General features: G+C 42.1%; 1 protein-coding gene across 1 annotated transcript in view; it reads right to left on the bottom strand.

Annotated features, from left to right (window-relative positions):
* Window positions 1-116: 116 nt before the first annotated feature.
* SLC30A7 (solute carrier family 30 member 7) overlaps window positions 117-23,744 on the bottom strand; it is a 33,587-nt gene continuing 9,959 nt past the window's right edge. Inside the window, exons 6-11 of the mRNA XM_079981639.1 lie at window positions 21,816-21,977; window positions 19,179-19,229; window positions 17,489-17,624; window positions 7,197-7,287; window positions 5,191-5,340; window positions 117-4,004 (exon numbers count right to left, since the gene is read on the bottom strand). Coding sequence (XP_079837765.1) covers window positions 3,957-4,004; window positions 5,191-5,340; window positions 7,197-7,287; window positions 17,489-17,624; window positions 19,179-19,229; window positions 21,816-21,977 — 638 coding nt within the window. The 3' untranslated portion in view covers window positions 117-3,956. The remainder of the gene's footprint in view (window positions 4,005-5,190; window positions 5,341-7,196; window positions 7,288-17,488; window positions 17,625-19,178; window positions 19,230-21,815; window positions 21,978-23,744) is intronic.

Genomic DNA, 23,744 nt, shown 5'->3' with positions numbered 1-23,744 from the left:
TCTCACATTACATTTGTCCAGGAGATGGTTTGCTTGAGGGCAGCCAGGAATGTGCAAATTGCACACACACACACATACACACGGAACAAAACACACAACATTTGAAAAACATTTGCAAAAGGAAAAGTTTATTGATAGGAAAATTGATCCCAAATATTGTCTCAAACATATTAGCTGTTTAAATATTCCAGAGATGGTATTCAAGTAGAAAAAATATGCATTAGAATGTCCAGTATTGCACTTACGGCAAGTCAGACTGGCTACTCGCTTTAGCATTCCCAGACCAATTACAGTATACACAGTCGTCAATTATCTGCAGTCACCTCTTTGAATTACTGAAACAGTGAAGTCCTTCAATTGCACCGGTACATCATGCATTGAGAAATACAACAGGCTGACTGACACAAGAGCCCCACTTGATGTGCAAGTTAGGAAATGGGGTTTCAGCACTGTTTTCCCATTCTATCAGATCTAAGTGTTACAATTTTGGCAATAAGATCGCTATGCCCATCAATTCTTTTATGGTATACCTCTGGGACGTGAACGTGAGCACTGCTTCTGTTAAACACTTGCCACAGAAAAGTGATCCCAGGCCAAAATTAGAACTGTTCAGGTAATGGGACGGTGAAAATAAATAAAATAGTCCATATCCACAGTGGCATTTTCAGTTCCAACCAAACGCTTGGTGTGGGCCTGTGCATTTCCACGAGGCTTGGTGGCAGCATTGAATCAGTCAATGAGCCACAATTCTTGGAGGGTATAAAGCAATTATCAGAAGACTGAAGATCAGGTCAGGGTAGGAAACAGCATTTAGAAAGGGCACACACAAAAAAAATGTTGCAGGAATACAAAAAAATACTTTCGGCAGCAAGAATCAATGCGACAGCAATGTAGAAAATGGAACCAGGTTAGCCAAGTTTAAGAACTTGAGCTGAACTGCCATATTTGAATGAAATCGTGCTGCATTTCCCCTCCCCCTCAAAAATGCTCCTTTTATTTGCACTGGCATAACCAACTTCCAATCTCCATTTCCTCACATCTATTCCAGTATCATTCACCTGGTCAAATGCAGTTAGCATCCATTCTTCGGTTTTTAACCCTTTGCACTATTCTAAAGCCCTAGACCACGCAATATTTCATTTACTAATCAGGACTGCCTGTATCTTAATGTAGTTGGAAGCTTTCCTTTTTAGAAGCGGCCTTTATCCTGTAAAAGCTTCAGGAGTAAGAATACCACCTAGGCAGCTGGCTACCATCTGTACCAACATCTGACCTATGCAGTGGTTTAATGTTGTACAACACATAACTCAAAAATTAGACCAATCCTATGACTGTGTAGTGTGCCAACATCTAAGCCTAAAAGTATAAAGGACACTTTTTCTTCACTTCATACAACTTAAGGGGTTGGTTGACAACAAGCTCCCACTAATATAAACCTCCTCCCCTAAACTGAAGACCTTACATTATCGTTAGAGAGAAACATGGACATTTGTTTATTGGGTAAGCACCCCTATTGCACTAGAATCTCATTTTGGCAGTTGTGTAAAAGCTGTGCATTAATTTAACCTCTGCTGCCAAAGTTAGATAAAAAGCAAATTTAACAAGGCTAAGTATTTGTCATTTGGGTGAGAGAAGTTAGAACAAAGAGGACTACTTCCATGGGGAAAGGCCTGAAGCAAATTAACACCAACTCAAAGGTTAAGCAATTTCTAGGCTCTCAGGTTCAGCCACAACCAATGATTTAGTGTGTGCTCAACAGAAGACACAAGCAAAGTTCTGAAATATGGACAATACGCACGGGGGAAAATGGGGGTTCTTCCTTACCTTTTTTAAAAGCCATTTTACTGAAATGGGTTCAGAGCCAATGGCACTTCACATTAATCTACAGAGGTACACCGTATCTCTGAAAGGGAAAAAATTGGAATTTGCTATAGCGTGTGGAAAAAGGGCACGTGCATTTTCTACAGTGTATGCACCCACGGGGTAGGTTTCTCACAGTGCACTTCTCACATTATATGGGAATCTTCATGTGTGAAGCAGCCCTGATGTGTCTTGTGGAAAGGAATGGATATTACTGAAGAAGTAATGTTCAGACCAGATTCAGACCTTGAATTAGAGACTGTGTTGGATACTTGCATTTCTAAATGAATAGCAAGCAAAATAAAAATAAAATTGGCAAGTAATGGAACACACGCCGAGTTAAGAGATACATTTTAAAAGGAGATTATTCCCATAAAAACCAGAAGTTCCATGTTACAGTCTTTTTAAATAGAAACTAATGTACCAATACAATTCTGTTTTAGGCATTTCTGATGCCTAACTTCATTAAAAGCCATGAATAAATCTCCCTCCAGCTAAACCTAAACCAACGGGGCGGGGGGCGGGTATCTAACCATTGGTTAGCAGCGACTTTTGTTTTTCTAAGCAAACTTGTCTTGACACTCAACTGTTCAAGCAAATGGCCTTTTGAGGGGGACGGAATCAGGTGATTTTCATTCATTTGAACATATGTGCGATCATCTTTGTTGATTAGTAAAAAGGGACTTGCTTACTACCATACATTCCAATTCCAACCAACTTCAGCTTCAACGTTGGAAACGAGAGATGCGTTTGTGAGATCTTTGTTATTCCGTCATGAAGCGCTCTGACAGTTGCCTAGCAAGCCTTTATACATTACACTAGCATTGCAAGATAAACCCAGGAAATGTATTGCCCAAGGTGAAGTTTAAAAAGAAACTTAGTTAAGACAGAAAATGAAAAATGATGGCTGTGAAGCAATATTTAGCTGAACCACACAGTTCACTCAGAAGACTCTCCTTCTTAAGGTATTAAGTGCTGAAGAACCTATGGCTCATTTTCAAATCTAATGCAAAAAAACCCTTTCAAAATATGCAATCAGATTCAACAAACCAAATTATATTCCGTGATAATGTATACATAATGCATGGGCTTTATTGCATATACTAGTTGAACTAGTGGTTTTCTGGCTGAAGAGCTTGTGAATTAATTCTGAACATGGACTGTGAAGCAAAAGTTCAGATCATCTGTTGACTATCATATACAAACCTTCATTCTGCAGTTAAAATAAATCTGCCAGTCAAAGCCTCCAGCACCAGTCAACCAAAGAGGCAATGCATCCTTTGTTTTGAGTGCTTCGTTATTTTCTAACTACCGTTAAGAATACGAAGGTGCTTATCAGCCTAGATTTACGTCCTGGTGGTCAAACGTTTTGTAAACAAACTCTGCGTAATCATTTTATCTTTGTATTGTAAAACTGAAGAATCATCTCCTTGGAAGTTTAAAAATGTAACAGAGAGAGAGAGTCTAATATCTACCATTATGCAATTACACATAAATCACACCAATCACAAGCAAGAGTCCTATTGGGTATAAGTAGTAGCCATAAAAATTAATAAAAATCCCCGATGTTCAATATCTGTGCTGGCAGATACTTTGACGGAAAAGGCACTCTGAAAACCCAATATGGTTTGGTTCGTTAAGTTTGCAAAGTACAAACAGTCTTACACGTTGTAGAATGTCAACCACTGTGACATTTTAAGAAAAAAATAAAAATTTATTTTCTACCCACCCTCCCTGTAGTTAACACTGGCTTTCTGGGAATAAGCAATAACTTCCAGCAGCTTCACAAAAAGCAAAACCAATGATTGCAATACCACATTATCATTAAGTTTGCTGCAGGGACAAACTTGGCCAGTAAATCCACAAAGGTTTGGAGCTCGTGAAAGTCAACCCCAAGTAGTCCAGGGTTAGGGCCAGGGCCACGCAGTTTTTCGGTTTTTTTCTCTTTATCTAGCCCACAAGGCAGCAGAGTCTGTTGAGTTTTGGACAACCGTAGAGAAGACGGGAGCGGGTCTCTGTTCCAAAGGAAGTACAGTGTCTTTTAAACCATGACAGTACTAGAAAGCTTTGGTCCAACGAGACGGTCGAGATATTTGCTACATAGCGGCAAAGTCAATCTGTACATAGAGCTGCCTCACTCCAGCCTGCGAAGATGGAAGAAAAGAAACACATTGGAATACAAATTCTAGGGGATTGTGTGACCCATGTCAAAACCTACCAAACATTAAATGGGAATGGATTCTCTCGTGCATTTATTACATTTTGATCCCTCTCCTCCCAGGAGCTCAAGGTGACAGATATCATTCTCTTCCTCATTTATCTTCACAAAAGCCCAGGAAAGTAGTTTAGACTGCGAGGACGTGACTGGCCCAAGGTCTACCAGTGAGCTTCATGGCTGAATGGGGTTTTGAACCCCATTTTCCCAGGTCCCAGTCCAGTGTTCTAACCACTATGCCACACTGGCTATGGTTGTGAAATTGGCTAGCAAAAGCATTTGACGCGTGGCACGTTTAGAGAAGCCCACCAGAAATTAATGCAAAATACACCCTGCACAAATTCCTTTGTTTAGGAAATTTAAACGGAATATCAAATAGCTAGCTGGGTAGTTCAGATCAAATTGTGTGAAAATCTCTTGGAAAAGTAAGAAATCAAGATAACAAACTTTTTATAAAAGAATGGAAATGGTTGATTGAATATTTACAAACAAACTGTTAACAGATAAGAACATTGGCAGGATTATTGTAATAATCTTTATAAGAGTATACATTTAAATTAGATAAATAAATGATTACGTTACTTTGGAATATGCAAAAAAGATTTTTTAAAAAAATTACAGAACTGCAGAAAGAGGGGGAAGGAAGTCAAGTTTTGAAATGTTCAAATGATTGTAAAAATATTGAAATGTATAAATTTGAAAATCATAAATAAATTTTTTAAAATAAATGTGAAAATCTATTTTACACACACACACACATTGTGCTTCTTTGGCCCTTACCCCTTTAGACTGCCAGTGACCTGCAGAGCTAAGGATCTAGCCAGCAGGCCAGTTCCTGTTCCTTCTGACATTTAAAAAAATGTAGGCTAGCCTAGTTATTCATACATACATTATACATATGCACACTAGAATTATCAGAGCAAAAAACGAACGTGAAACAGCATTCATAGCAATCACATATTGAAAAGGACCAATCTTAGACTGACCGCAACAGAACACAAAACGTAATCACCTTGTCCTGTTACTCTTTTCTCTTCCTTTCCAGAAAAACAGCATTACCCCGGCTGAAAGGAACAGCGCTGTTCCTACATTTACATGACACACATCAAACATACCTGAGTAAAAATGTTGTGAGTCTGGCTTAGAATCCACTTTGCGTCAGCATCTGGAGCTACAAACAGTTTCAAAGTCCCTATGTAAACATCAGTACAAAGGGTCCAGAAATGAGGGTCGTGTAAACTGTAAACTCCTTGCAACTGCTGAACCTAAAATACATAAGAAGCATTTAGAAATCAATTTTTAAAAAGGAAAACAAGAGAAATTTAGCGATATACAAAAGAGCCCCATGAATGAACAATGCGTGCATATTTCTTTTGTTTAAACTGAGATGCAACCAATGTACTTATAGACTCATAGAATTGTAGAGTTGGAAGAGACCTTGAAGATCCTCTAGTCCTGTCCCCCCCCCCCCCGCGCCCCCCCCCCCCGCCCATGCAGGAATATGCAGTTGTCCCATATGGGGATGGAATCTGCAACTTTGGCATTATCAGCACTAACCAACTGAACCATGGTTGTCTAACTGCATTTATAGCCCACCTTTTTCTACCAAGAAGTGCCAGGTGATACACATGGCTCTCCCACTTTTCATTTCATACCCACAACAACCCTGGGAGGTAGGTTAGGCTGAGAGGAAGTAACAGCCCCACAGTCACCCAATGAGCTTCATGGTCAGGGGGGATTTGAACCATGGTGTGGGTTAAACCACAGAGCCTAGGACTTGCCGATCAGAAGGTCGGCGGTTCAAATCCCTGTGACGGGGTGAGCTCCCGTTGCTCGATCCCTGCTCCTGCCAACATAGCAGTTCGAAAGCATGCCAGTGCAAGTAGATAAATAGGTACCGCTCCAGTGGGAAGGTAAACGGCGTTTCCGTGCACTGCTCTGGTTCACCAGAAGCGGCTTAGTCATGCTGGCCACATGACCTGGAAGCTGTACGCCGGCTCCCTCAGCCAATAAAGTGAGATGAGCGCCTCAACCCCAGAGTCAGCCACGACTGGACCTAATGGTCAGGGGTCCCTTTACCTCTACCTATCCCTAGAACTGTGGTCTTAGTCCGACATTCTACCCAGTACACCACATTTATTACTTTTATTTATAGCACTGGCATCAGACTGTATGGCATCCTATAATAAGAAGGCCAAATTCAAGCCATTTCTCTTTTTTACCTTGAAGACTAATAAAGCAATCCCAAACCTAGGTTCCTCTGGGAAGAGAGCCAATTCTTCAACTTTCTTCCCATAAACTGGCTTTCAATCCACGGAGGACGAATGGTCCTTTGTGCCATTAGAAACATTACTGTTCGCCCAATTCAGTATGACCTTCATATTGAATGTACGCTTGCAATACATTGTGTTTCAAATAATATGCTTGATTTTATCAGGACTGTTTTGGCTAATACACATAATCCCTTGAATTAAACAAAGGACCTCACTGCTTCCAGCTTGAAACCAGAGAACATGTGAATTAATTACACAGGCAAGCTTTCTTCTGATGATTTAAGTGTGCAGAAGGTCATCAGATGTTCAAAGAGGCAAATAAAAATATTTCTAAAACAGACTATATAGGCCTATGATGCTGTGTTCTAATACCTTCTTGGAACTATTATATTTTACACAGAGTGATATCCAAGAAGTATACAGCTACAATGCAGAACATTGCATTCTCTGCCCCTCTCCACCCCAGAGTATGTTACAGGCTTTTTTAAACATGTGGGGAAGGTACAAAGAGCAGTTTCCATCATGAAGCACCCAGTGACTCAAGGAAAATGCTAGACGCTATGCTTGTAGGATGTCAAGCATGCACCTTCACTGTTCAGTCTTAAATTATGAGCATCAAGAGCATCAAATATCAGCTAGTATCAGCCCAATGCAGTACAGAAACTGTACAAAATCAGAAATTTGTTCTATCAGGTAATTAGATTTGTTTCATCATATTACGCTTTTGATCATTCAGGAAGAAGACGTGTACAGGATTTGCTGGAGGACAAGTGTCCTTCAGATGTCCGGCTTCTGCGATTCCATTATCCAGGAGCATGTTTTAAACTTATGGAAATATTTCAACTTACTCTTTGATAGCATTGAGGCAGACTGCTTTCCAGGGACGGTGGAGTTCGCTGCATCAAAATTCCAATGGACTCTCTCAGAAGTGGAACGACACTAGAAAGGTTTACAGAAGTCATCTTAAAACCTACACTTTTTTTCTTTTAACAAAGCATGCAAAACTATTCTTATGCGACGCATGAGAAATAAGTACCTCCCAACCCTCAAGTCCAAAGAGAGATTTTGGTGGGGGGTGGGTTTTAACCTGCCTTTTCAAGCAGTGCTGTAAGGGAATATAACAGGGGGCAAGAGGTTATATATATATATATTATATATATATATATATATATATATATATATATATATATATATATATATATATATATATATATATATATATATATATATATACACACACACACACACACACACACACACATACACATACACACACACAGACAAGTTGAAACCAGGGCTGTCAACCAACAGAATTCTTTTTCCAGACAAAAAAAAAGTGAATGAGAGAAAGCCAGGACTTTTGATTTGCTCGAAAGCTTTATTCTCTAAATACACATGTCTTGCATTAGGAATCCTTTGGGGGACAGGGGTAATTTTGATGAAAATGGCTAAGCTACTCTTAGCTCACAGAATATAATGGGGCACAAATATATAAATCTACAATTATAACTGTTGTTGCATATTCCAACAAGATCTAGTAGTATTCTACTTGCAGTACAATATTCATATAGGCAACTGGTTTAAGAATAGGTTGAATAAATTCAACAACCAAATGTATCCCTATCGTGTTTTATGACTTCCTTGATATTGTATGGGGGGGGGCTGGAACCAGTCTGTGACCGAAATAATAAAATTCAATTCAATTCAACAACAACACTACCCATAGCAGTTTTTAGGGCTTCCACCGCATTGTAATCCTTACTGACAGAGACCAACTAGTTGTGAGCTGCAGGAAGTGAAGCCATTTGCTGTGTGTGTGTGTGTGTGTGTGTGTGTCTGCAAGACAGCCATTGGAAGGATTCCCACAGATTCCCACAAAGACTGGGCAACACACTCATCATCCTGCAAGCCGAGTACGCAGTTCGGATCGAGCTCATTCCAATCTCTGGCCAAAACAGTATGACACCCGCCACAATGACATGTTTTCATGGTCATCGTAACCATGGGAATCGGTTCAGAAGCCAAGCCATGGGCACAATGCACGCAATCAAACGGGCCCTTGTGAAAGAAACATGTCACAGGTCACACACAGTTTTATCAAGAACTGTGCAAAAGAAAAGAATGCCCCATTGTTGCCGGGGATTGGATATATAAGCTCCAGGGGGAGAGAAAGACTAGCTGCAGAGTGCTTAAGACGCTACATAAATAATGCCAGAGGCCGAGGGACGGAACGTAAGCGGTTACAGAAAGGCTTCAGCTTGCCCAGAATCAAACAGGAAGCCTGGGGCAGCCACGGAGATCTCCCAAGTTCTTCGGACAATACTGCTTCAAAGGGGGTGGATGGAGTGTTGGCAAGGCAGGAATCCAAGTAATGACATGCATTGTGCATTTAAAAGTTTGAACCTGCAGAGCTTAAAAATACACTTGCATCCAGAGATGGTTTGTCAAGAGGGAAGGAAGGCAACCAGTGCAAGCTCATGTTTCTGTGACTCTCTCGCTACTTCCCGTAAAAAGCCAGAGTTCAGGAAAATATCGTATCTTTACACTTCTAATAAATAAGCTACTATTTAGCAGACCAACATTATTTCCTTGCAGGGGGAGGGGGGAAATCAATGCCAAGTCTATCAGACAACAGCCTGTGGCTCAGGGACTTTCTAGAGAATAACTAGGGGGTAAGAAATACCCCAGATACAGGATCTGCAGGATCTTCCTGAAATCTATATGGAAGAAATGATGATTTAAAACACACGCACACACATTGTTGATTCTGCAGACCCAAGATCCATTACAACGGTAATTACAATAGCCATAAAAATGTAGAAGAAATGCAAGAGACATTATTGCCCTTGCGTCTGGCTTGGGGAATGTTTTCCTTATGATCCAAGATAATAAGGGCGGGAGGGAGGCGAGGAGACCGACCATAAAACAAAATTACTAGGGACTGGTTCAGCCATAATGAAATGACTTGTCGAAAACAGCCAGCTGTGCACTTCTTGAAATGAGACAACCCAAGGATTTCAGCAGAGCTCAAGCTGAAAGCATTTGGAAGCAATTAGAGGCTTCTTCCGCTAACTGCAAAAGCGACAATATCATGGAACTGGTAGACGCAGAAAGGTCCCAGGGTGAAGGTACCAGGATAGCCAACAAGCACAAGTTCCCCTGCTTAGGATTTATTTGGCTCCAAAGCATAGGCACCATCTCTAGGGGGCCCTGGAGGACCTAAGGGGCACCCATAATCTGGGGCCCCAGTCGGCACCCCTGCTCCAAAATGAAGGTGTTACTAGCTGACTGGGGGCATATTATGAATCTTCAGACACCAACTACATTGTAAACGGGAACATGTGTGTGTCTGTGTGTTTTTTTTTTACACATACTGCACAGCATAAAAGGTAAAGGTAAAGGTACCCCTGCCCGTACGGGCCAGTCTTGACAGACTCTGGGGTTGTGCGCCCATCTCACTTAAGGGCCAGGGACCAGCGCTGTCCTGAGACACTTCCGGGTCACGTGGCCAGCGTGACATCGCTGCTCTGGCGAGCCAGAGCCGCACACGGAAACGCCGTTTACCTTCCCGCTGGTAAGCGGTCCCTATTTATCTACTTGCACCCGGAGGTGCTTTCGAACTGCTAGGTTGGCAGGCGCTGGGATCGAGCAGCGGGAGCGCACCCCGCCGCAGGGATTCGAACCGCCGACCTTTCGATCGGCAAGCCCTAGGCGCTGAGGCTTTAACCCACAGCGCCACCTGCGTCCCCAACACTGCACAGCATACCTATGAGAAATAAAGATATCACAATTATCAGCCATTTTGAATACCCTCCAACCTTCAATGGCACAGTCCATATTTAAGTGCTACCCTGCGTTTTCTCTCTCTCTCCATCTTTCCAGCAAATACACCGAGATCATTACATAAGAACCAATAACTGTATTCATGGTGAAATAATGAGTGTGGAACAAATAAAAACTTAAGGCAGAGATGAAAAAGCCTGCAATACGCTGCTTCTTCCATATATATATATATATATATATATATATATATATATTCCTTTCTGAGTTGGAATAAAAAAGAGAGACAGGAATACCCTCCACCCTGTCTGGAACAAAAAGGGAACATTTGAACTTCATTTGAGCCCATTAAGTTTGAGGAGTGGCCAGAAAGCTCTTGACTCAAAGCTGAGTCCCAATGGCACCTTTCCCAGGCCCTTTGGGTCCTCCACAAACTGCTGCTCACTGGCAGTGTAGCAAAGGAAAATGCCAATGATCCAAACTTCCAGGCCAACAGCTCCAACTTCTTGAAGCCAGTCCCAAAGTATGTTATATCTACACCTTAAAACAGCCAATTAATGCTATGGAGGAAAAACATTCCTACCATCACTTTCCAGGCTGAAATACAGTCCACATTGGAGTCTACTAGACATCCCTAAATCTCATGGTGGGCTCAGGCTTCCCAACCCACAACACATTGCACACTGAGCTGTTTAATTTTAGTTTTAAGCCCACTTCGGAACAACTGCAGTCCTTAAAAGGAAATATTCAAAAGGAACAATGGGAGGAGAGGAACCAGAGGAACTATTCCTTTTAGCAAGGAGGTTACGAGATTCTCAATGAAAACTGTGGAATCATCAATTCAAGCAATTTAGGAAAACTCAAAAGAAGTTTTTTGCTAGATGACCTCATAAGCCTTTTTCCAAAGGTCTGTGGCGAAGTGTCGCCGCAGGAGGAGAAATTGATGTCAGTCCATCCTACTGCAAACATTCACACAGCTATTGAGTAATAAATTCCCATCAGAGGCTGTGTGGTTTGAAATTAAAATGTTTGGTATATGTATTAAATAAACACCGGGAAGAATGTGGACAAAAAGCCAGGCGGATAAAGAGCAATAGTCAAATAAAAGCCTAAGAAACATGGCTGGAAAACTGTGGCCCGCAATTCTGAATCAGAAAGCAAGCCCAGGCCGTAATTTGCCAAATCAGATGCAGCAGAAAACTATGGTATGGTGGAAAGGTGAGCACACAAGGGTAAAGTCCTGCATGCAAACCAAGCTAAAATCTTCATGATGGGTGTTGGGGGGAGTACAGTGGTGCCTTGCAAGACGAAAAGAATCCGTTCCGCGAGTCTCTTCGTCTAGCGGTTTTTTCGTCTTGCGAAGCAAGCCCATTAGCGGATTAGCGCTATTAGCGGCTTAGCGGCTTTTAGCGGCTTAGAGGATAAGCGGCTTAGAAAAAGGGGGGAAAGGGGGGGAAAGTCAGAAAAACTCGCAAGACATTTTCGTCTTGCAAAGCAAGCCCATAGGGAAATTCGTCTTGCGAAGCACCTCCAAAACGGAAAACCCTTTCGTCTAGCGGCTTTTTCGTCTTGCGAGGCATTCGTCTTGCGGGGCACCACTGTATAATGGGAAATACAGTGGTACCTCAGGTTACATACGCTTCAGGGTTACATACGCTTCAGGTTACAGACTCCGCTAACCCAGAAATAGTGCTTCAGGTTAAGAACTTTGCTTCAGGATGAGAACAGAAATCGTGCTCCAGTGGCGCAGCAGAAGCAGGAGGCCCCATTAGCTAAAGTGGTGCTTCAGGTTAAGAACAGTTTCAGGTCAAGTACGGACCTCCGGAACGAATTAAGTACCGTATTTTTTGCTCACTTTTTCCCTCCTAAAAAGTAAGGGGAAATGTGTGTGCGTCTTATGGAGCGAATGCAGGCTGCGCAGCTATCCCAGAAGCCAGAACAGCAAGAGGGATTGCTGCTTTCACTGCGCAGCGATCCCTCTTGCTGTTCTGGCTTCTGAGATTCAGAATTTTTTTTTCTTGTTTTCCTCCTCCAAAAACTAGGTGCGTCTTGTGGTCTGGTGCGTCTTATAGAGCGAAAAATACGGTACTTAACCCGAGGTACCACTGTATTTAAAACTGTCCTGGGTAAGATTTCTACCCAGATTTCTACGGGAACTTCCGGCTGGTCAACAGGAAGGGAGCGATAGAAAATGTGAAAGAGGGGGAAAGAAAGGGCAACCTGGAAGAAGGAACAAACAGCTATCAAAGTCTCAAAATTCAGTAGCATCTGAAAATCAAGTTGGAAATACTTGAGTGACCTATCTATTTTGGGGGACGTGGGATAAGGCACAAGATTTAATTTTCTTTTGCAACTTCAGAGTAGCGCAGTGTTTCGACTACTGAGCTAGCTATCAAGGGCTGGAAACATCTACATTTGTATCTAAACCATTTCAGAGTCCATCTACCTTGTCCAAAAATGTACCATGGAAATTACACTTGAAATACAGCCACTTTTGTCGATTAATGTGCACCACCATTAAGGTACATCATTCAAAGGCTTTATTTCTTGGCCCACTAAATATGCAGCACATTCATTCTTCCAGCTTGGTATAATGCTTAGCCTTTGGTGTTTCCGCATCACCATTGTGGCTTAGACAGTGGCTTTCTTGAGAACTCTTGATTAATGTTATTCTGTGTCACACAGCGAATCCTATGTACATAGAAGATTCTAGAGCAGAGCCAACATTCTGACATCTTTGTTGTGTGCTTGGAAGCATGTCTATTTTTGTTTGGAAGGAACTACATGCCTGCATAAATCACTGCGGTTCTTGGAAAAGATTAAATTGCAATCTGATAACAAGTTTGGTTGTTTTCTAGGGACAAGCTAAAGGACAAAAATAGTTTCTGTAACTTGTAAACTTTTAGGTAGGATGTTAACGAAAGGTCTTTGACAGCAATCCTTAAATTCAACCATTTTCCATTAAACTTTTACAAACAATAACATGCAGCGTTTTTCTTTAGTTTTTAAAATATTGGGGCAATAGATCAGGGACCTTGTTTGAGACAACCACAGTTTTCTTTGTAAGCATGCTTATGAAGAAACCCTCAGTTTCCCCTTTTGAAGAAGAAGAAGAGTTTGGATTTGATATCCCGCCTTTCACTCCCCTTCAGGAGTCTCAAAGCGGCTAACATTCTCCTTTCCCTTCCTTCCCCACAACAAAAACTCTGTGAGGTGAGTGGGGCTGAGAGACTTCAAAGAAGTGTGACTGGCCCAAGGTCACCCAGCAGCTGCATGTGAAGGAGCGGAGACGCGAACCCGGTTCCCCAGATTACGAGACTACCACTCTTAACCACTACACCACACTGACTCTCTCTTTTGAGTGAGCTTCATTCAGCTCTGCACATTTCCCTGATTTATTTTACACCAACCAATCAACTCCAGTATGCACAAGTGGGGATGCATGTTCAAGCCCCACACTGGACAAAAGATTCCTGCATTGCAGGGGACCCTTGTGGTCCCTTCCAACTCTACAATTCTATGATTCTGTGATTCTACAGCGAGACATTTACACTAATTTGACTTTAGTAGAGAGCAGGTGGGTGCTGTGGTCTAAACCATTGGGCCTCTTGGGCTTGCCGATCGGAAGGTCGGCGGTTCGAATCCACACGATGGGGTGAGCTCCTGTTGCTCTGTCCCGGCTTCTCCCAACCTAGAAGTTCGAAAGCAAACCAGTGCAAGTAGATAAATAGGTGCCACTGCAGCGGGAAGGTAAATAGCGTTTCCATGCGCTCTGGTTTCCGTTACCATGTCCTGTTGCGCCAGAAGCGGTTTAGTCATGCTGGCCACATGTCTGTGGACAAATGCTGGCTCCCTTGGCCTGAAAAGCGAGATGAGCACCACACCCCATAGTCAAATTTCGACTGGACTTAACCATCCAGGGGTCCTTTACCTTAGCTGAACCTGTAGTAAACTGGAAATCAAGTGCTACATTGGCAAAAAGGAGAGTTGCCACTGTTTAATCCCTTTTTCTTTTCTTTTTGGGAGGCAAGTGTAATACTGACCTGATCAACTCCAATCCCCATTATCAAAATACAGTACAAGTTGAAAGCAACTTCACATGTATTTTTCCTTTTTTGCAGTAGAATGCACCCACCAACATCCCCAAACTACATGCATGTTCATAGTGTTTGGTAATACTGTTACAAAACCTAACATTAGACATGCCATCAGAGCTCATTCCCCTACTCATTTTCTGCAGGATGTGCCAATATGTTCCATTACTGGCCAGCAATATTCTTCTCCTATCCAGACAAGACCTACACAGGACTCATGGATCACTCTCTACTAAAGAAAATAAACGGACACCATTCACACATAGAAAGCAGCAACGTGCAGACACAAGTAGGAGAATATTTCCGCCCCCCATGATACTCCACTGTTGACTGGAGAGTCACTATAATCCAACCTAGACTTCAAAGGGAAGCTATGCTGTAGAATTGCTGGACTAGGACTTACTAAACTGGGTAGCTTAGTTGGTTAAGGAAAGACGTGCGGATCAAGAATTGGCCTCCACAGTCACTTACGGACTCATTGTTAAGATCCTGCTCATGGAAGACCATCTTACTCGGCTACAAGAAGAAGAAGAAGAAGAAGAAGAAGAAGAAGAAGAAGAAGAAGAAGAAGAAGAAGAAGCAGCAGCAGCAGCAGCTGAGGCTGATAATGCCAAAGTTGCAAGTTGGACTAGATGATCCCAGGGTCCCTTCCAACTCTACAATTCTAATAAACTTCTAATAGTAAATTCAATTCTATTATATTCAGACTTAATTGCATCTGTGGACTTCTTTTCTACTAAAAGTACTACAATTAGCAGAGGAGGAGGGGATACTATTTTCATAGTACAGTGGTACCTCGGGTTACAAACGCTTTGGGTTACAAACACTTTGGGTTACAAACTCTGCTCACCCGGAAATAGTACCTCAGGTTGAGAACTTTGCCCCAGGATGAGAACAGAAATGGCGCGGCGGCACTGGGATGCCACATTAGCTAAAGTGGTACCTCAGGTTAAGAATGGTTTCAGGTTAAGAACGGACCTCCAGAACAAATTAAGTTCGTAACCTGAGGTACCACTGTATCTGCAACTGTCGGTGTGTCACTGTCTATTATTATCTCACGGCGTTTTGGCCCAAGACTTGACATTTTTCTCTCTGGATACCTGCCGACTGGAGATAACTTTTCATGGATATAATGGGCTCTAGCCCATACAAAGTGTGCTCTAGGCCCCTGTAATTTGAGAATTATTTTCATTTTATAACAGTAATTAATATCTGAGTGGGACATGCCATTAGCCTTAGAATACCGAAGACACTGTTTAAAGAACATTAATTGACATGCTTCCGCATACGTACAACCATAATACAGATATTGCCCGCTTGTTGCGCAAAAAGGCCATGTTGCCTCATTCCAGTGTTGCATGACACACATCTGGCCTGGAGCCAAAGCAATGACACTGCACTATCATAAACCGGAACTTAGGATTGATAGCTGGTGCTGATATCTTTTAAAAGAGCCACAGAAACGTGATTCACAAGTCAACAGAAATAAGTCCAAATTTGCTGCCATCAGCTTTAGACACCCCAAGTTTCAAAATGTAAAGAGCTGGGGAGCACTATAAATCAATGAAAGCCAACGCTGACAATGGGATTCAGATTTAATGCCAAGAATTTAAGGTGAACATTGGGCCTGGGTTATTTTGCAGCAGTGCCTCTGATTCAGAAATTGCTTCCAGGAGGCAGAAGTGGTGTTGTCCTGCAGCCAAATTTCACCCTTCTCCTCCACCTCCTATCCATACACCCTTTCCCCAGCAGCTGGCTGCTTGCACTCTCTTGCGCTACCAAGAAATCATCTGTGCAGCATGCTCATCTCCCAGAAATTCTCACTTCCAGATCAGAGAGAAACAAAATATTACACAAACTTGATTTACCGTATTTTTCGTCCTATAGGGCGCACCGGCCCATAGGATGCACCTCGGTTTTGGGGGGGGGGGAATGAATTAAAAAAAATTATTCCCCCCCCAGCCGCGGCTGCCGCCTCAAGCCTTGCGCACACCTGCCCGAAGCACGGGGCACCCTCCGGAGGGCTCCGCGTGCTTCGGGCGGCAGGCTGCCGCCCCAAGCCTAGCGGGACCTCCCGCCGGGCGCACAGGGCTTGCGGACACTCGCCCGAAGCACGGGGATCCCTCCGGAGGGCTCCGCGTGCTTCGGGCAGCAGGCTGCCGCCCCAAGCCTCGAGCGCCCGGCGGGACCTCCCACCGGGCGCGCAAAGCTTGCGGACACTCGCCGGGGCTGCAGGCTGCTATACACCACAAAAGTGAAGTACAAATTATATGACTCAGGCCTAGACATATTGGGCTCTATACACAAAGGCCAAAGTTCTCATCTAAAGAAGTTGTTGAAAGCTCCCTCTATTACCATCTTAAGACAGGAACATTGAAGACAACAGTTTAGACCTGGGACTGCCAACCTATTTTGGTTCATGGACAGGTCTGTGAACCGGAGAAACTGCCGCGACCATCAAGCACAAATTGCAGCCTATTCCATTGGGTCCAACAGAATGCTTCTTTCAATCCTAATTCCAGCAGGGGGAGAAAACCCCTTGGTTGCTTTGGAAACCCTATTGCGGGCTTATCTGTGTCCGTGGGCATCACACTGGCAACCGCTGGTTTAGACTCCTATTCTCACTCCGAAAGCTTTCAAAAAAATTGCTCCTAACGTGCAACTTAATGAAGAGTTCTGCGTGACTGAAAAGTATGAATGCCTTGTCAGCTTCTATTTAGAACCGTTTCTGAAAGCTATGTTACACAGTGGAACACTTCCCCGCTTCAGAATTCCATTGCTGCGTAGGCTACTTTTTAAATAAGCTTGAGACATTCCACCACAAAAGGCAGCAAGAAGCCTCAGAAGACAATGACGGATATTGAGCAGCTTTTTATGAGAAGTTTGGCAGCTGAGTTTGGGTGAAGATTACACTGCGTGCCAGCCGGCAGGACTCCATTGAATTTGAGGCCATTCTTGTCCATTTAGTAGTACAGTACATTGCTTATATAAACAACACACAACGGAAAGATGCTTCACAATGGGGGTCAGAAAGGCCATTTTGCAAGCCTAAAATACGCAGAAATTACATGTGCAAGCAAGACTGGCTGCCGACAGGAGAACGTTTTAGGTGTGGAAATAAATGGCTCCACAATGCGAGAAAGGGGGAGAGGAACAAGTAAGCGATAAAGAGAACGGATGCTGCAATTATAGCAACTAACAATCAAGGCTGCAATATTTGCTTTAATTCCAAACCCTAGAAAATGACCACCCATCCCAGCACTTACCTTACTCCTATAAGCATAGCTATCAGCATCGAACAGATAGGATCAGCTATCATTAAACCGTAGTTCTGCATCAGTAACGCAGATATGATGACACCAACACTTCCAAGTGTGTCAGCCACAATATGTAAAAATACACCTACAAACAAACATACGTTAAGATCAGAAAGCATATTAATGTATTTTTTTCAACGTAAATTTCAGTAGGCCTTCAAATAAGTGGCACAGTCGACAATGGATAGCAGACAAACAGTTCCTGTGTAAATATTTACTATGATACTCATAAAACTACAGGAGATGCTTATTATCACATTACATTTGCAGGAAAAATCTACTACAACAGATCTCAATTCCATCCTGCAAAGGTAGTGTCAGAAGCTGTGAGCCACAAGTGGAATCCATACTGGGGCTTTTCCCAGTTTCTAGAAGATGCAGTGCAGGCTATTTTCACATCACTCAGACAACACAAACAATCCAAGAAGTGGTACCCATGCCAAACATACTATGGAAACAGCTCCTCCATATGATCAGGAACATTTTTACAAGAGGAGTTGCCATTTATTTACATTATTTGTGGTCACCCTCTAACAAAAGTCACCTGGGTGACTCACACGATGGAAAAAAAAACCCCTATAATAAAATAGGTTCTTTCCTAAAACAAAAACAAAAAACTGTAATAAAATAATACATAACAATAAAATAAATTTTCACTACTTGTCTATATACCAGTTTCCCAAATGGTTACATGTCCCTTCATAGTATGCAGAGCATAAGGAAAATCGTTGTCACAAAATCAAACACCCTTTTGAGGGCCTGAACTTTCTGCGGAGCAATTGTTTTTCTCCAAATTAATAAAACACCAAGCACGATGAAATGTTTTAATACATTTTAATGAGCTGAACTCGAAGAAAGCTTTGCCAGAAGGAAGTTTTGCACACACACACACACAAAAAGGTTTACAATCCCTTCTGCATTTCAACTGCTGAAAATACTTTTTGTGTGCCAGCAACAAATTCTTTTTCCAATTACACTACTTAAGTTCGTATATAAATATAGGCAAGTTACACAAATCTGAACAAATGCCAAGCCCCTCCATATCAATGATATGTAGAACCTATCCCAAAACTAAGCCTAGGGATCCCTCTGCTGGTAACCGAGGGCATAATCTCCCATGAAGGATGGAGCAGTTCTAACAGGACTTGAAATGCTTATCTGCATTGCATTCATACTTCATTTTTTAAAAGCAGCTGCTATCTTTAACCGCTTCTGTCTGATTTTGTTGGCAGATGGATGGAGCTGGAGGGAGGAGAGAGAATCAACTAAGCTTTCGTTTCTCCGCATTCTGCTAACAGCTCCCTACACCAGATCAAAGCACATTCCATCAGTGCAAAGTGATGCAACTCACAACAACTGCTCCTTCCTGTTTCCTTCTGAACACAATAGGACATAAGCTAAGTGAATTCTCAAGTATGATGTAGAAAAATAGGGGTGCTTGGCTTTTGCTGCCCAACTCCCCAAGGGGCTGAGTCCCCTAAGTCCAGGATCGGTCAGAAAAGAAATGTGTTTCCTCATTGTTAGTGAATTTCAACATAAAACTTATATATATATAGTTTTGTTTCTTCCAGATTTGCACTATGCTATTATTGCTTCATTTCCACCAACTCTGTTTTAGCACACTCTGTTGATAACATACCTTCTAAAATCTGTTTGCTGGATCCTGCAGCCAATTCAATGGGATGATTATCTGTAAAACAGCAGGAAGATAAAACGCATTTATCCTCTCAATGTTATGCGAGTTTCTGTTCAGCACTGAATTTCTCTTTCAGGGATCGTATTATTTGCAGCAACTGCTTATACAGCATCGCCCTCTTAATCAAATGGAACTGGAAATCCTTTTTTAAAAAATTAAAATAAAAACTGAACCGAGAATGTTTTTTTAAAGGGAAAGTATAGAGGGAGGAGGGAAATCAATGAATTCTCCAAAATCCAAACTTTCCAAGCGATTTCATGTTAGGTTCTGTTTTAAGGTGACAGGAGAAGAGAAAGATGGAAGAAGCAAATTAACAACGCAGGCACAAGCCATAGAAAGCTCTGTTGTCTGCCAACTTGGGACATAATGTCACGATTTCCAAACAATGGGTCGTATCTAAGTGCAGATTACTATTAGGCTGAGAATCCAGAAGCAAGTCAAACACGGCCAGAACGTGTAAAGTTTAAGGCCTTAAAAACAAACACTTAGAAATCAGACATGAATTATCTCATATTACAGGAGTCCAAATTATTCTGCAGCTAAGCCACTGACGTTTTAATTACCTGTTCAAAAAAAATAAAAATGGAAGCCTAGGCAATAATTACTCAACATCTACACAGCATGATTTTTTATAAAAAAAGATCCTTTTCAGCAACCTTCCTTCAATGTCAAAAATGCAATCAACAATTTATGTTATTAGCCTACGCTTCCATCTAGCTCAAGGCAACATACATGGTTGTGTTGCTGTCTCCACTACAAAACATTTTATCCTCACTGCCAACCTATGAAGAAGGCGAGGGTGAGGGGGTCTACTGGCCCATGATCACCGACTGAAAGTTGGCAAGAAAGTGACTCTGAGTCATTGTCCCCCTTCACCTTCAATGCGGTTAAAGAAAATGCTGCCATGAGCCTTAAAATAGAACTGATGGCAGTCCCCATTTAATCTGGATTTTAATCTGTGTTTGTTTGTTCTTTTCAAATGACAGCAAGCAGCTTCAGATACAGATTTGCAAGGATCCATTTGAATAAAAGAAGATTTCTTCTGCATGTAAGTATACGCTTGTGTGCTGTTTATTGTTATTATTTATTAATTTGTTAGTCACTTTATTTTGCCCAGAACAGCCCAAAATGACTTAAAACCAAACAGACAGACAATAAAAACCCTACATATATATATTAAAACCAAGAGGGAAAAGAAATACATTAAAAACACCCCATCCCCTTCTAAAAGGCAACAGATAATTAAAGGCCAAAGACCTGGTTATAGAGGAAAGTTTTGCCTGATGCCTAAAGATATATATATAATGAGTGAGGTGAGTTTCCCCTGGGAGACCACTGTGCGCTATTAAGAGCACACCTATGCACATCTGAGTGGCATACACATGTATTGAATAACATCAAAATTTAAATAAATACATACATATGGCACATAGTTCCTAATCACAGCAATTTCCCTTGGAGCACACACAGCAAGAAACATAATCATGTGCACATATCACAAGCAACATGGGATACTTACAATCTCTTACATATGAAGTCTTCAGAAAACGTGTTAAATGGTCAGACGGCAACATTCACCTGTTTACATATAAGTCGTACCTTGGTTTTCGAACAGCTTAGTTCTCAAAGGTTTTGGCTCCCGAATGCCACAAACTCAGAAGTGAGTGTCCCAGTTTATGAACTATTTTTGGAAGCTGAACGTCCGCCGGGTCGAATCTGTGTCCAGGGCAGCTGTTTACCAGCTCCATCTGGTACGTAGGCTGAGACCCTATCTGCCTGCGGACTGCCTCACCAGAGTGGTGCATGCTCTGGTTATCTCCCGCTTGGACGACTGCAATGCGCTCTATGTGGGGCTACCTTTGAAGGTGATCCAGAAACTACAACTAATCCAGAACGCGGCAGCTAGACTGGTGACTGGGAGCGGCTGCTGAGACCATATAACACCAGTCTTCAAAGACCTACATTGGCTCCCAGTACGTTTCCTAGCACAATTCAAAGTGTTGGTGCTGACCTTTAAAGCCCTAAACGGCCTCGGTCCAGTATATCTGAAGGAACGTCTCCACCCCCATCGTTCTACCCGGACACTGAGGTCCAGCACTGAGGGCCTTCTGGCAGTTCCCTCACTGCAAGAAGCCAAGTTACAGGGAACCAGGCAGAGGGCCTTCTCAGTAGTGGCGCCCTCCCTGTGGAACGCCCTTCCACCAGATGTCAAAGAGAACAACTACCAGACTTTTAGAAGACATCTGAAGGCAGCCCTGTTTAGGGAAGCTTTTAATGTTTGATGTATTACAGTATTTTAATATTTTTTTGGAAGCCGCCCAGAGTGGCTGGGGAGGCCCAGGCAGATGGGCGAGATATAAATAATAATTTTTTATTATTATTATTATTATTATTATTATTATTATTATTATTATTATTATGGAAGTCGAAGGGACTTCCAGAATGGATTCCATTGGACTTCCAAGGTACGACTGTACAATCAATGTTATTTTCCTGCCCAGAAAAGTCAAGGGTTCCACAATGAAGACGACACAGCTTGTGCATGTGTATCTGTGAGTCTGCTAGGTCATATACACTTACCATGGCAGTAATCTTGACTCTGCGAATCCCCATGTCCATGGCTGTGATCATGAGAATGCCCATGCCCGTGCCCATGCTTGGAATCATGGCTGTGCCCGTGTCCTCCATGACTGTGCCCATGGCTTAGAGCCCCGTTAAACAGGGAATGGCTATGTTCATGCCCTGCAAAAAGAAATTTGTTGGAGTGACTTAGAACGCTTCTGTGTATTGTCACGACTAATACTAATTTCTCAGGGTTACCCCTGTAAAGCTATTCCTGTGTGATGAGGAAGGGGAAGCCTTCTTAGGTTTAACAAATGTCTTTGTAGGTAGCTGCAAATTTAAGTCTGAAAACAATGAAGTAATAATAGCTTCTTTCAATTGTTCCATAAACAAGACGAAAATGGCCAAAGACGTTTTGGTGCTTGAGGCAGAAAATCCATACGGTCCCCAATCCCCAAAGTTAAAACAGAAAACTTGTTGCCCCAAAATCTACCTGTTAAAACTGAAAATATTTGATACCCCAAAATCTTCCACTGAAGCTGCCTGCCTCACCCTGAAACAGCACCCTTAATAAGTGTATCTAATGATAAGTAATCTTAACTGATTGATTATATGTGTTTAAGTTAACTTATAAAATAGCTTTGCAGGAAAAAAAGTATAGTATTTCTTCTCAGCTGATGCATGTATGAATCACAGAAGAGGTTTTGTCCTTTTTTTGCACCCAGAGGTGATACCTCTAAGATGGCACATACCATAAGGACTTATATTTCAGTCAATTAATTGATCAAAACTATTGTGATCAACTAAAAATGTGCCCTTGCTCAATCTAGCCAATCGACTAAGGCCCAGTTTCAGACGCAATTATCATAGAGCATAGGCCAATAAACCAATTCAGACATCAAAGGGAACTGTGGTTTAAAAAGCTAGAATAGATGCACTAAAGCCAGGATTGCAAGGCTCATAAGCACACAGCTGTATCTTAGGCTGATAAACCATGGCTTGAGAGTCATGCCTGAACCTGACCAAAGCATAGCTCCATTCTACACTAGTTCAGAACAAAGCCATAGCTCAAGTTCATATTTCTACACAATAGTAGTTTCATCACAAGCTATCGCCTGTTTAAGCACTACAGTTCCCCCATGCATGATATTTCCCATCATTTGCATACTTCCAGATCGCAGCTTATATGCTCCTTGCTAAATTTAAAGCAATACTACATGCCACATATTAAAAATTTATTTCACATACTAAGTATAGACGGCAGTGAAAACCAGTGAGTTGTAGTAGCATACTATATAGGACTTAATGAATTGGCCAATAAAAACAACAAAGCAGGTTCTGATTCTTAGAATGTCATTTTAAGACATTTTTTACAGCGCTGTTTTGCTGATGCTAAGGAGGCAAGGCCTTCTAGTGGCTCTCTAAGCTATGGAACAACTCTTCCTTTCTCCTGAAAAGTCCAGTGGACATCAAAGGTATTCCAAGGCTTTTACGATGCTGGTGAAGGGTGACCAGTGGTTGCTGATATTGCAGCATGAGAGGCACAACACAGCTGTATAATGAGTGTACAAGACATCTCACTGGAACTTTGCTGTACGACAGAACATAGTACTGAGCCATCTAGTGAAACTGGAGACAAAATGATTGATTAAAGGCCGCTCCAGATTGGTGTTTTGTTGGAAGTGCATTCTGCAGCATGTCACTGTTGAAATAATAGTGCGCTGGTGGTAGATTTATACTGGACCGTCCACAAATCATTGCATTACTATAGGGCAGCAAAAATGGGACATCCCAACCTCCTTGCGCCCCCCAAAAACCAACCTCAGAACATTTGAGGTATAAAAAGTTACAGGATTTAAGGAGGACGTTCTAGTACATCCACTGAGTAGAAATTAAAAAGTATGTTCAACCCAAAGCTTTTGCAGGCACAAGCAAAATTGAAAGTGG

The sequence above is a fragment of the Podarcis cretensis genome (genome assembly GCF_951804945.1).
Source record: "Podarcis cretensis genome assembly, chromosome: 6".
Lineage (NCBI taxonomy): Eukaryota > Metazoa > Chordata > Lepidosauria > Squamata > Lacertidae > Podarcis > Podarcis cretensis.
The sequence above is the reverse complement of the archived record's forward strand: the minus strand, read 5'-3'. Positions and strand labels throughout refer to the sequence as shown.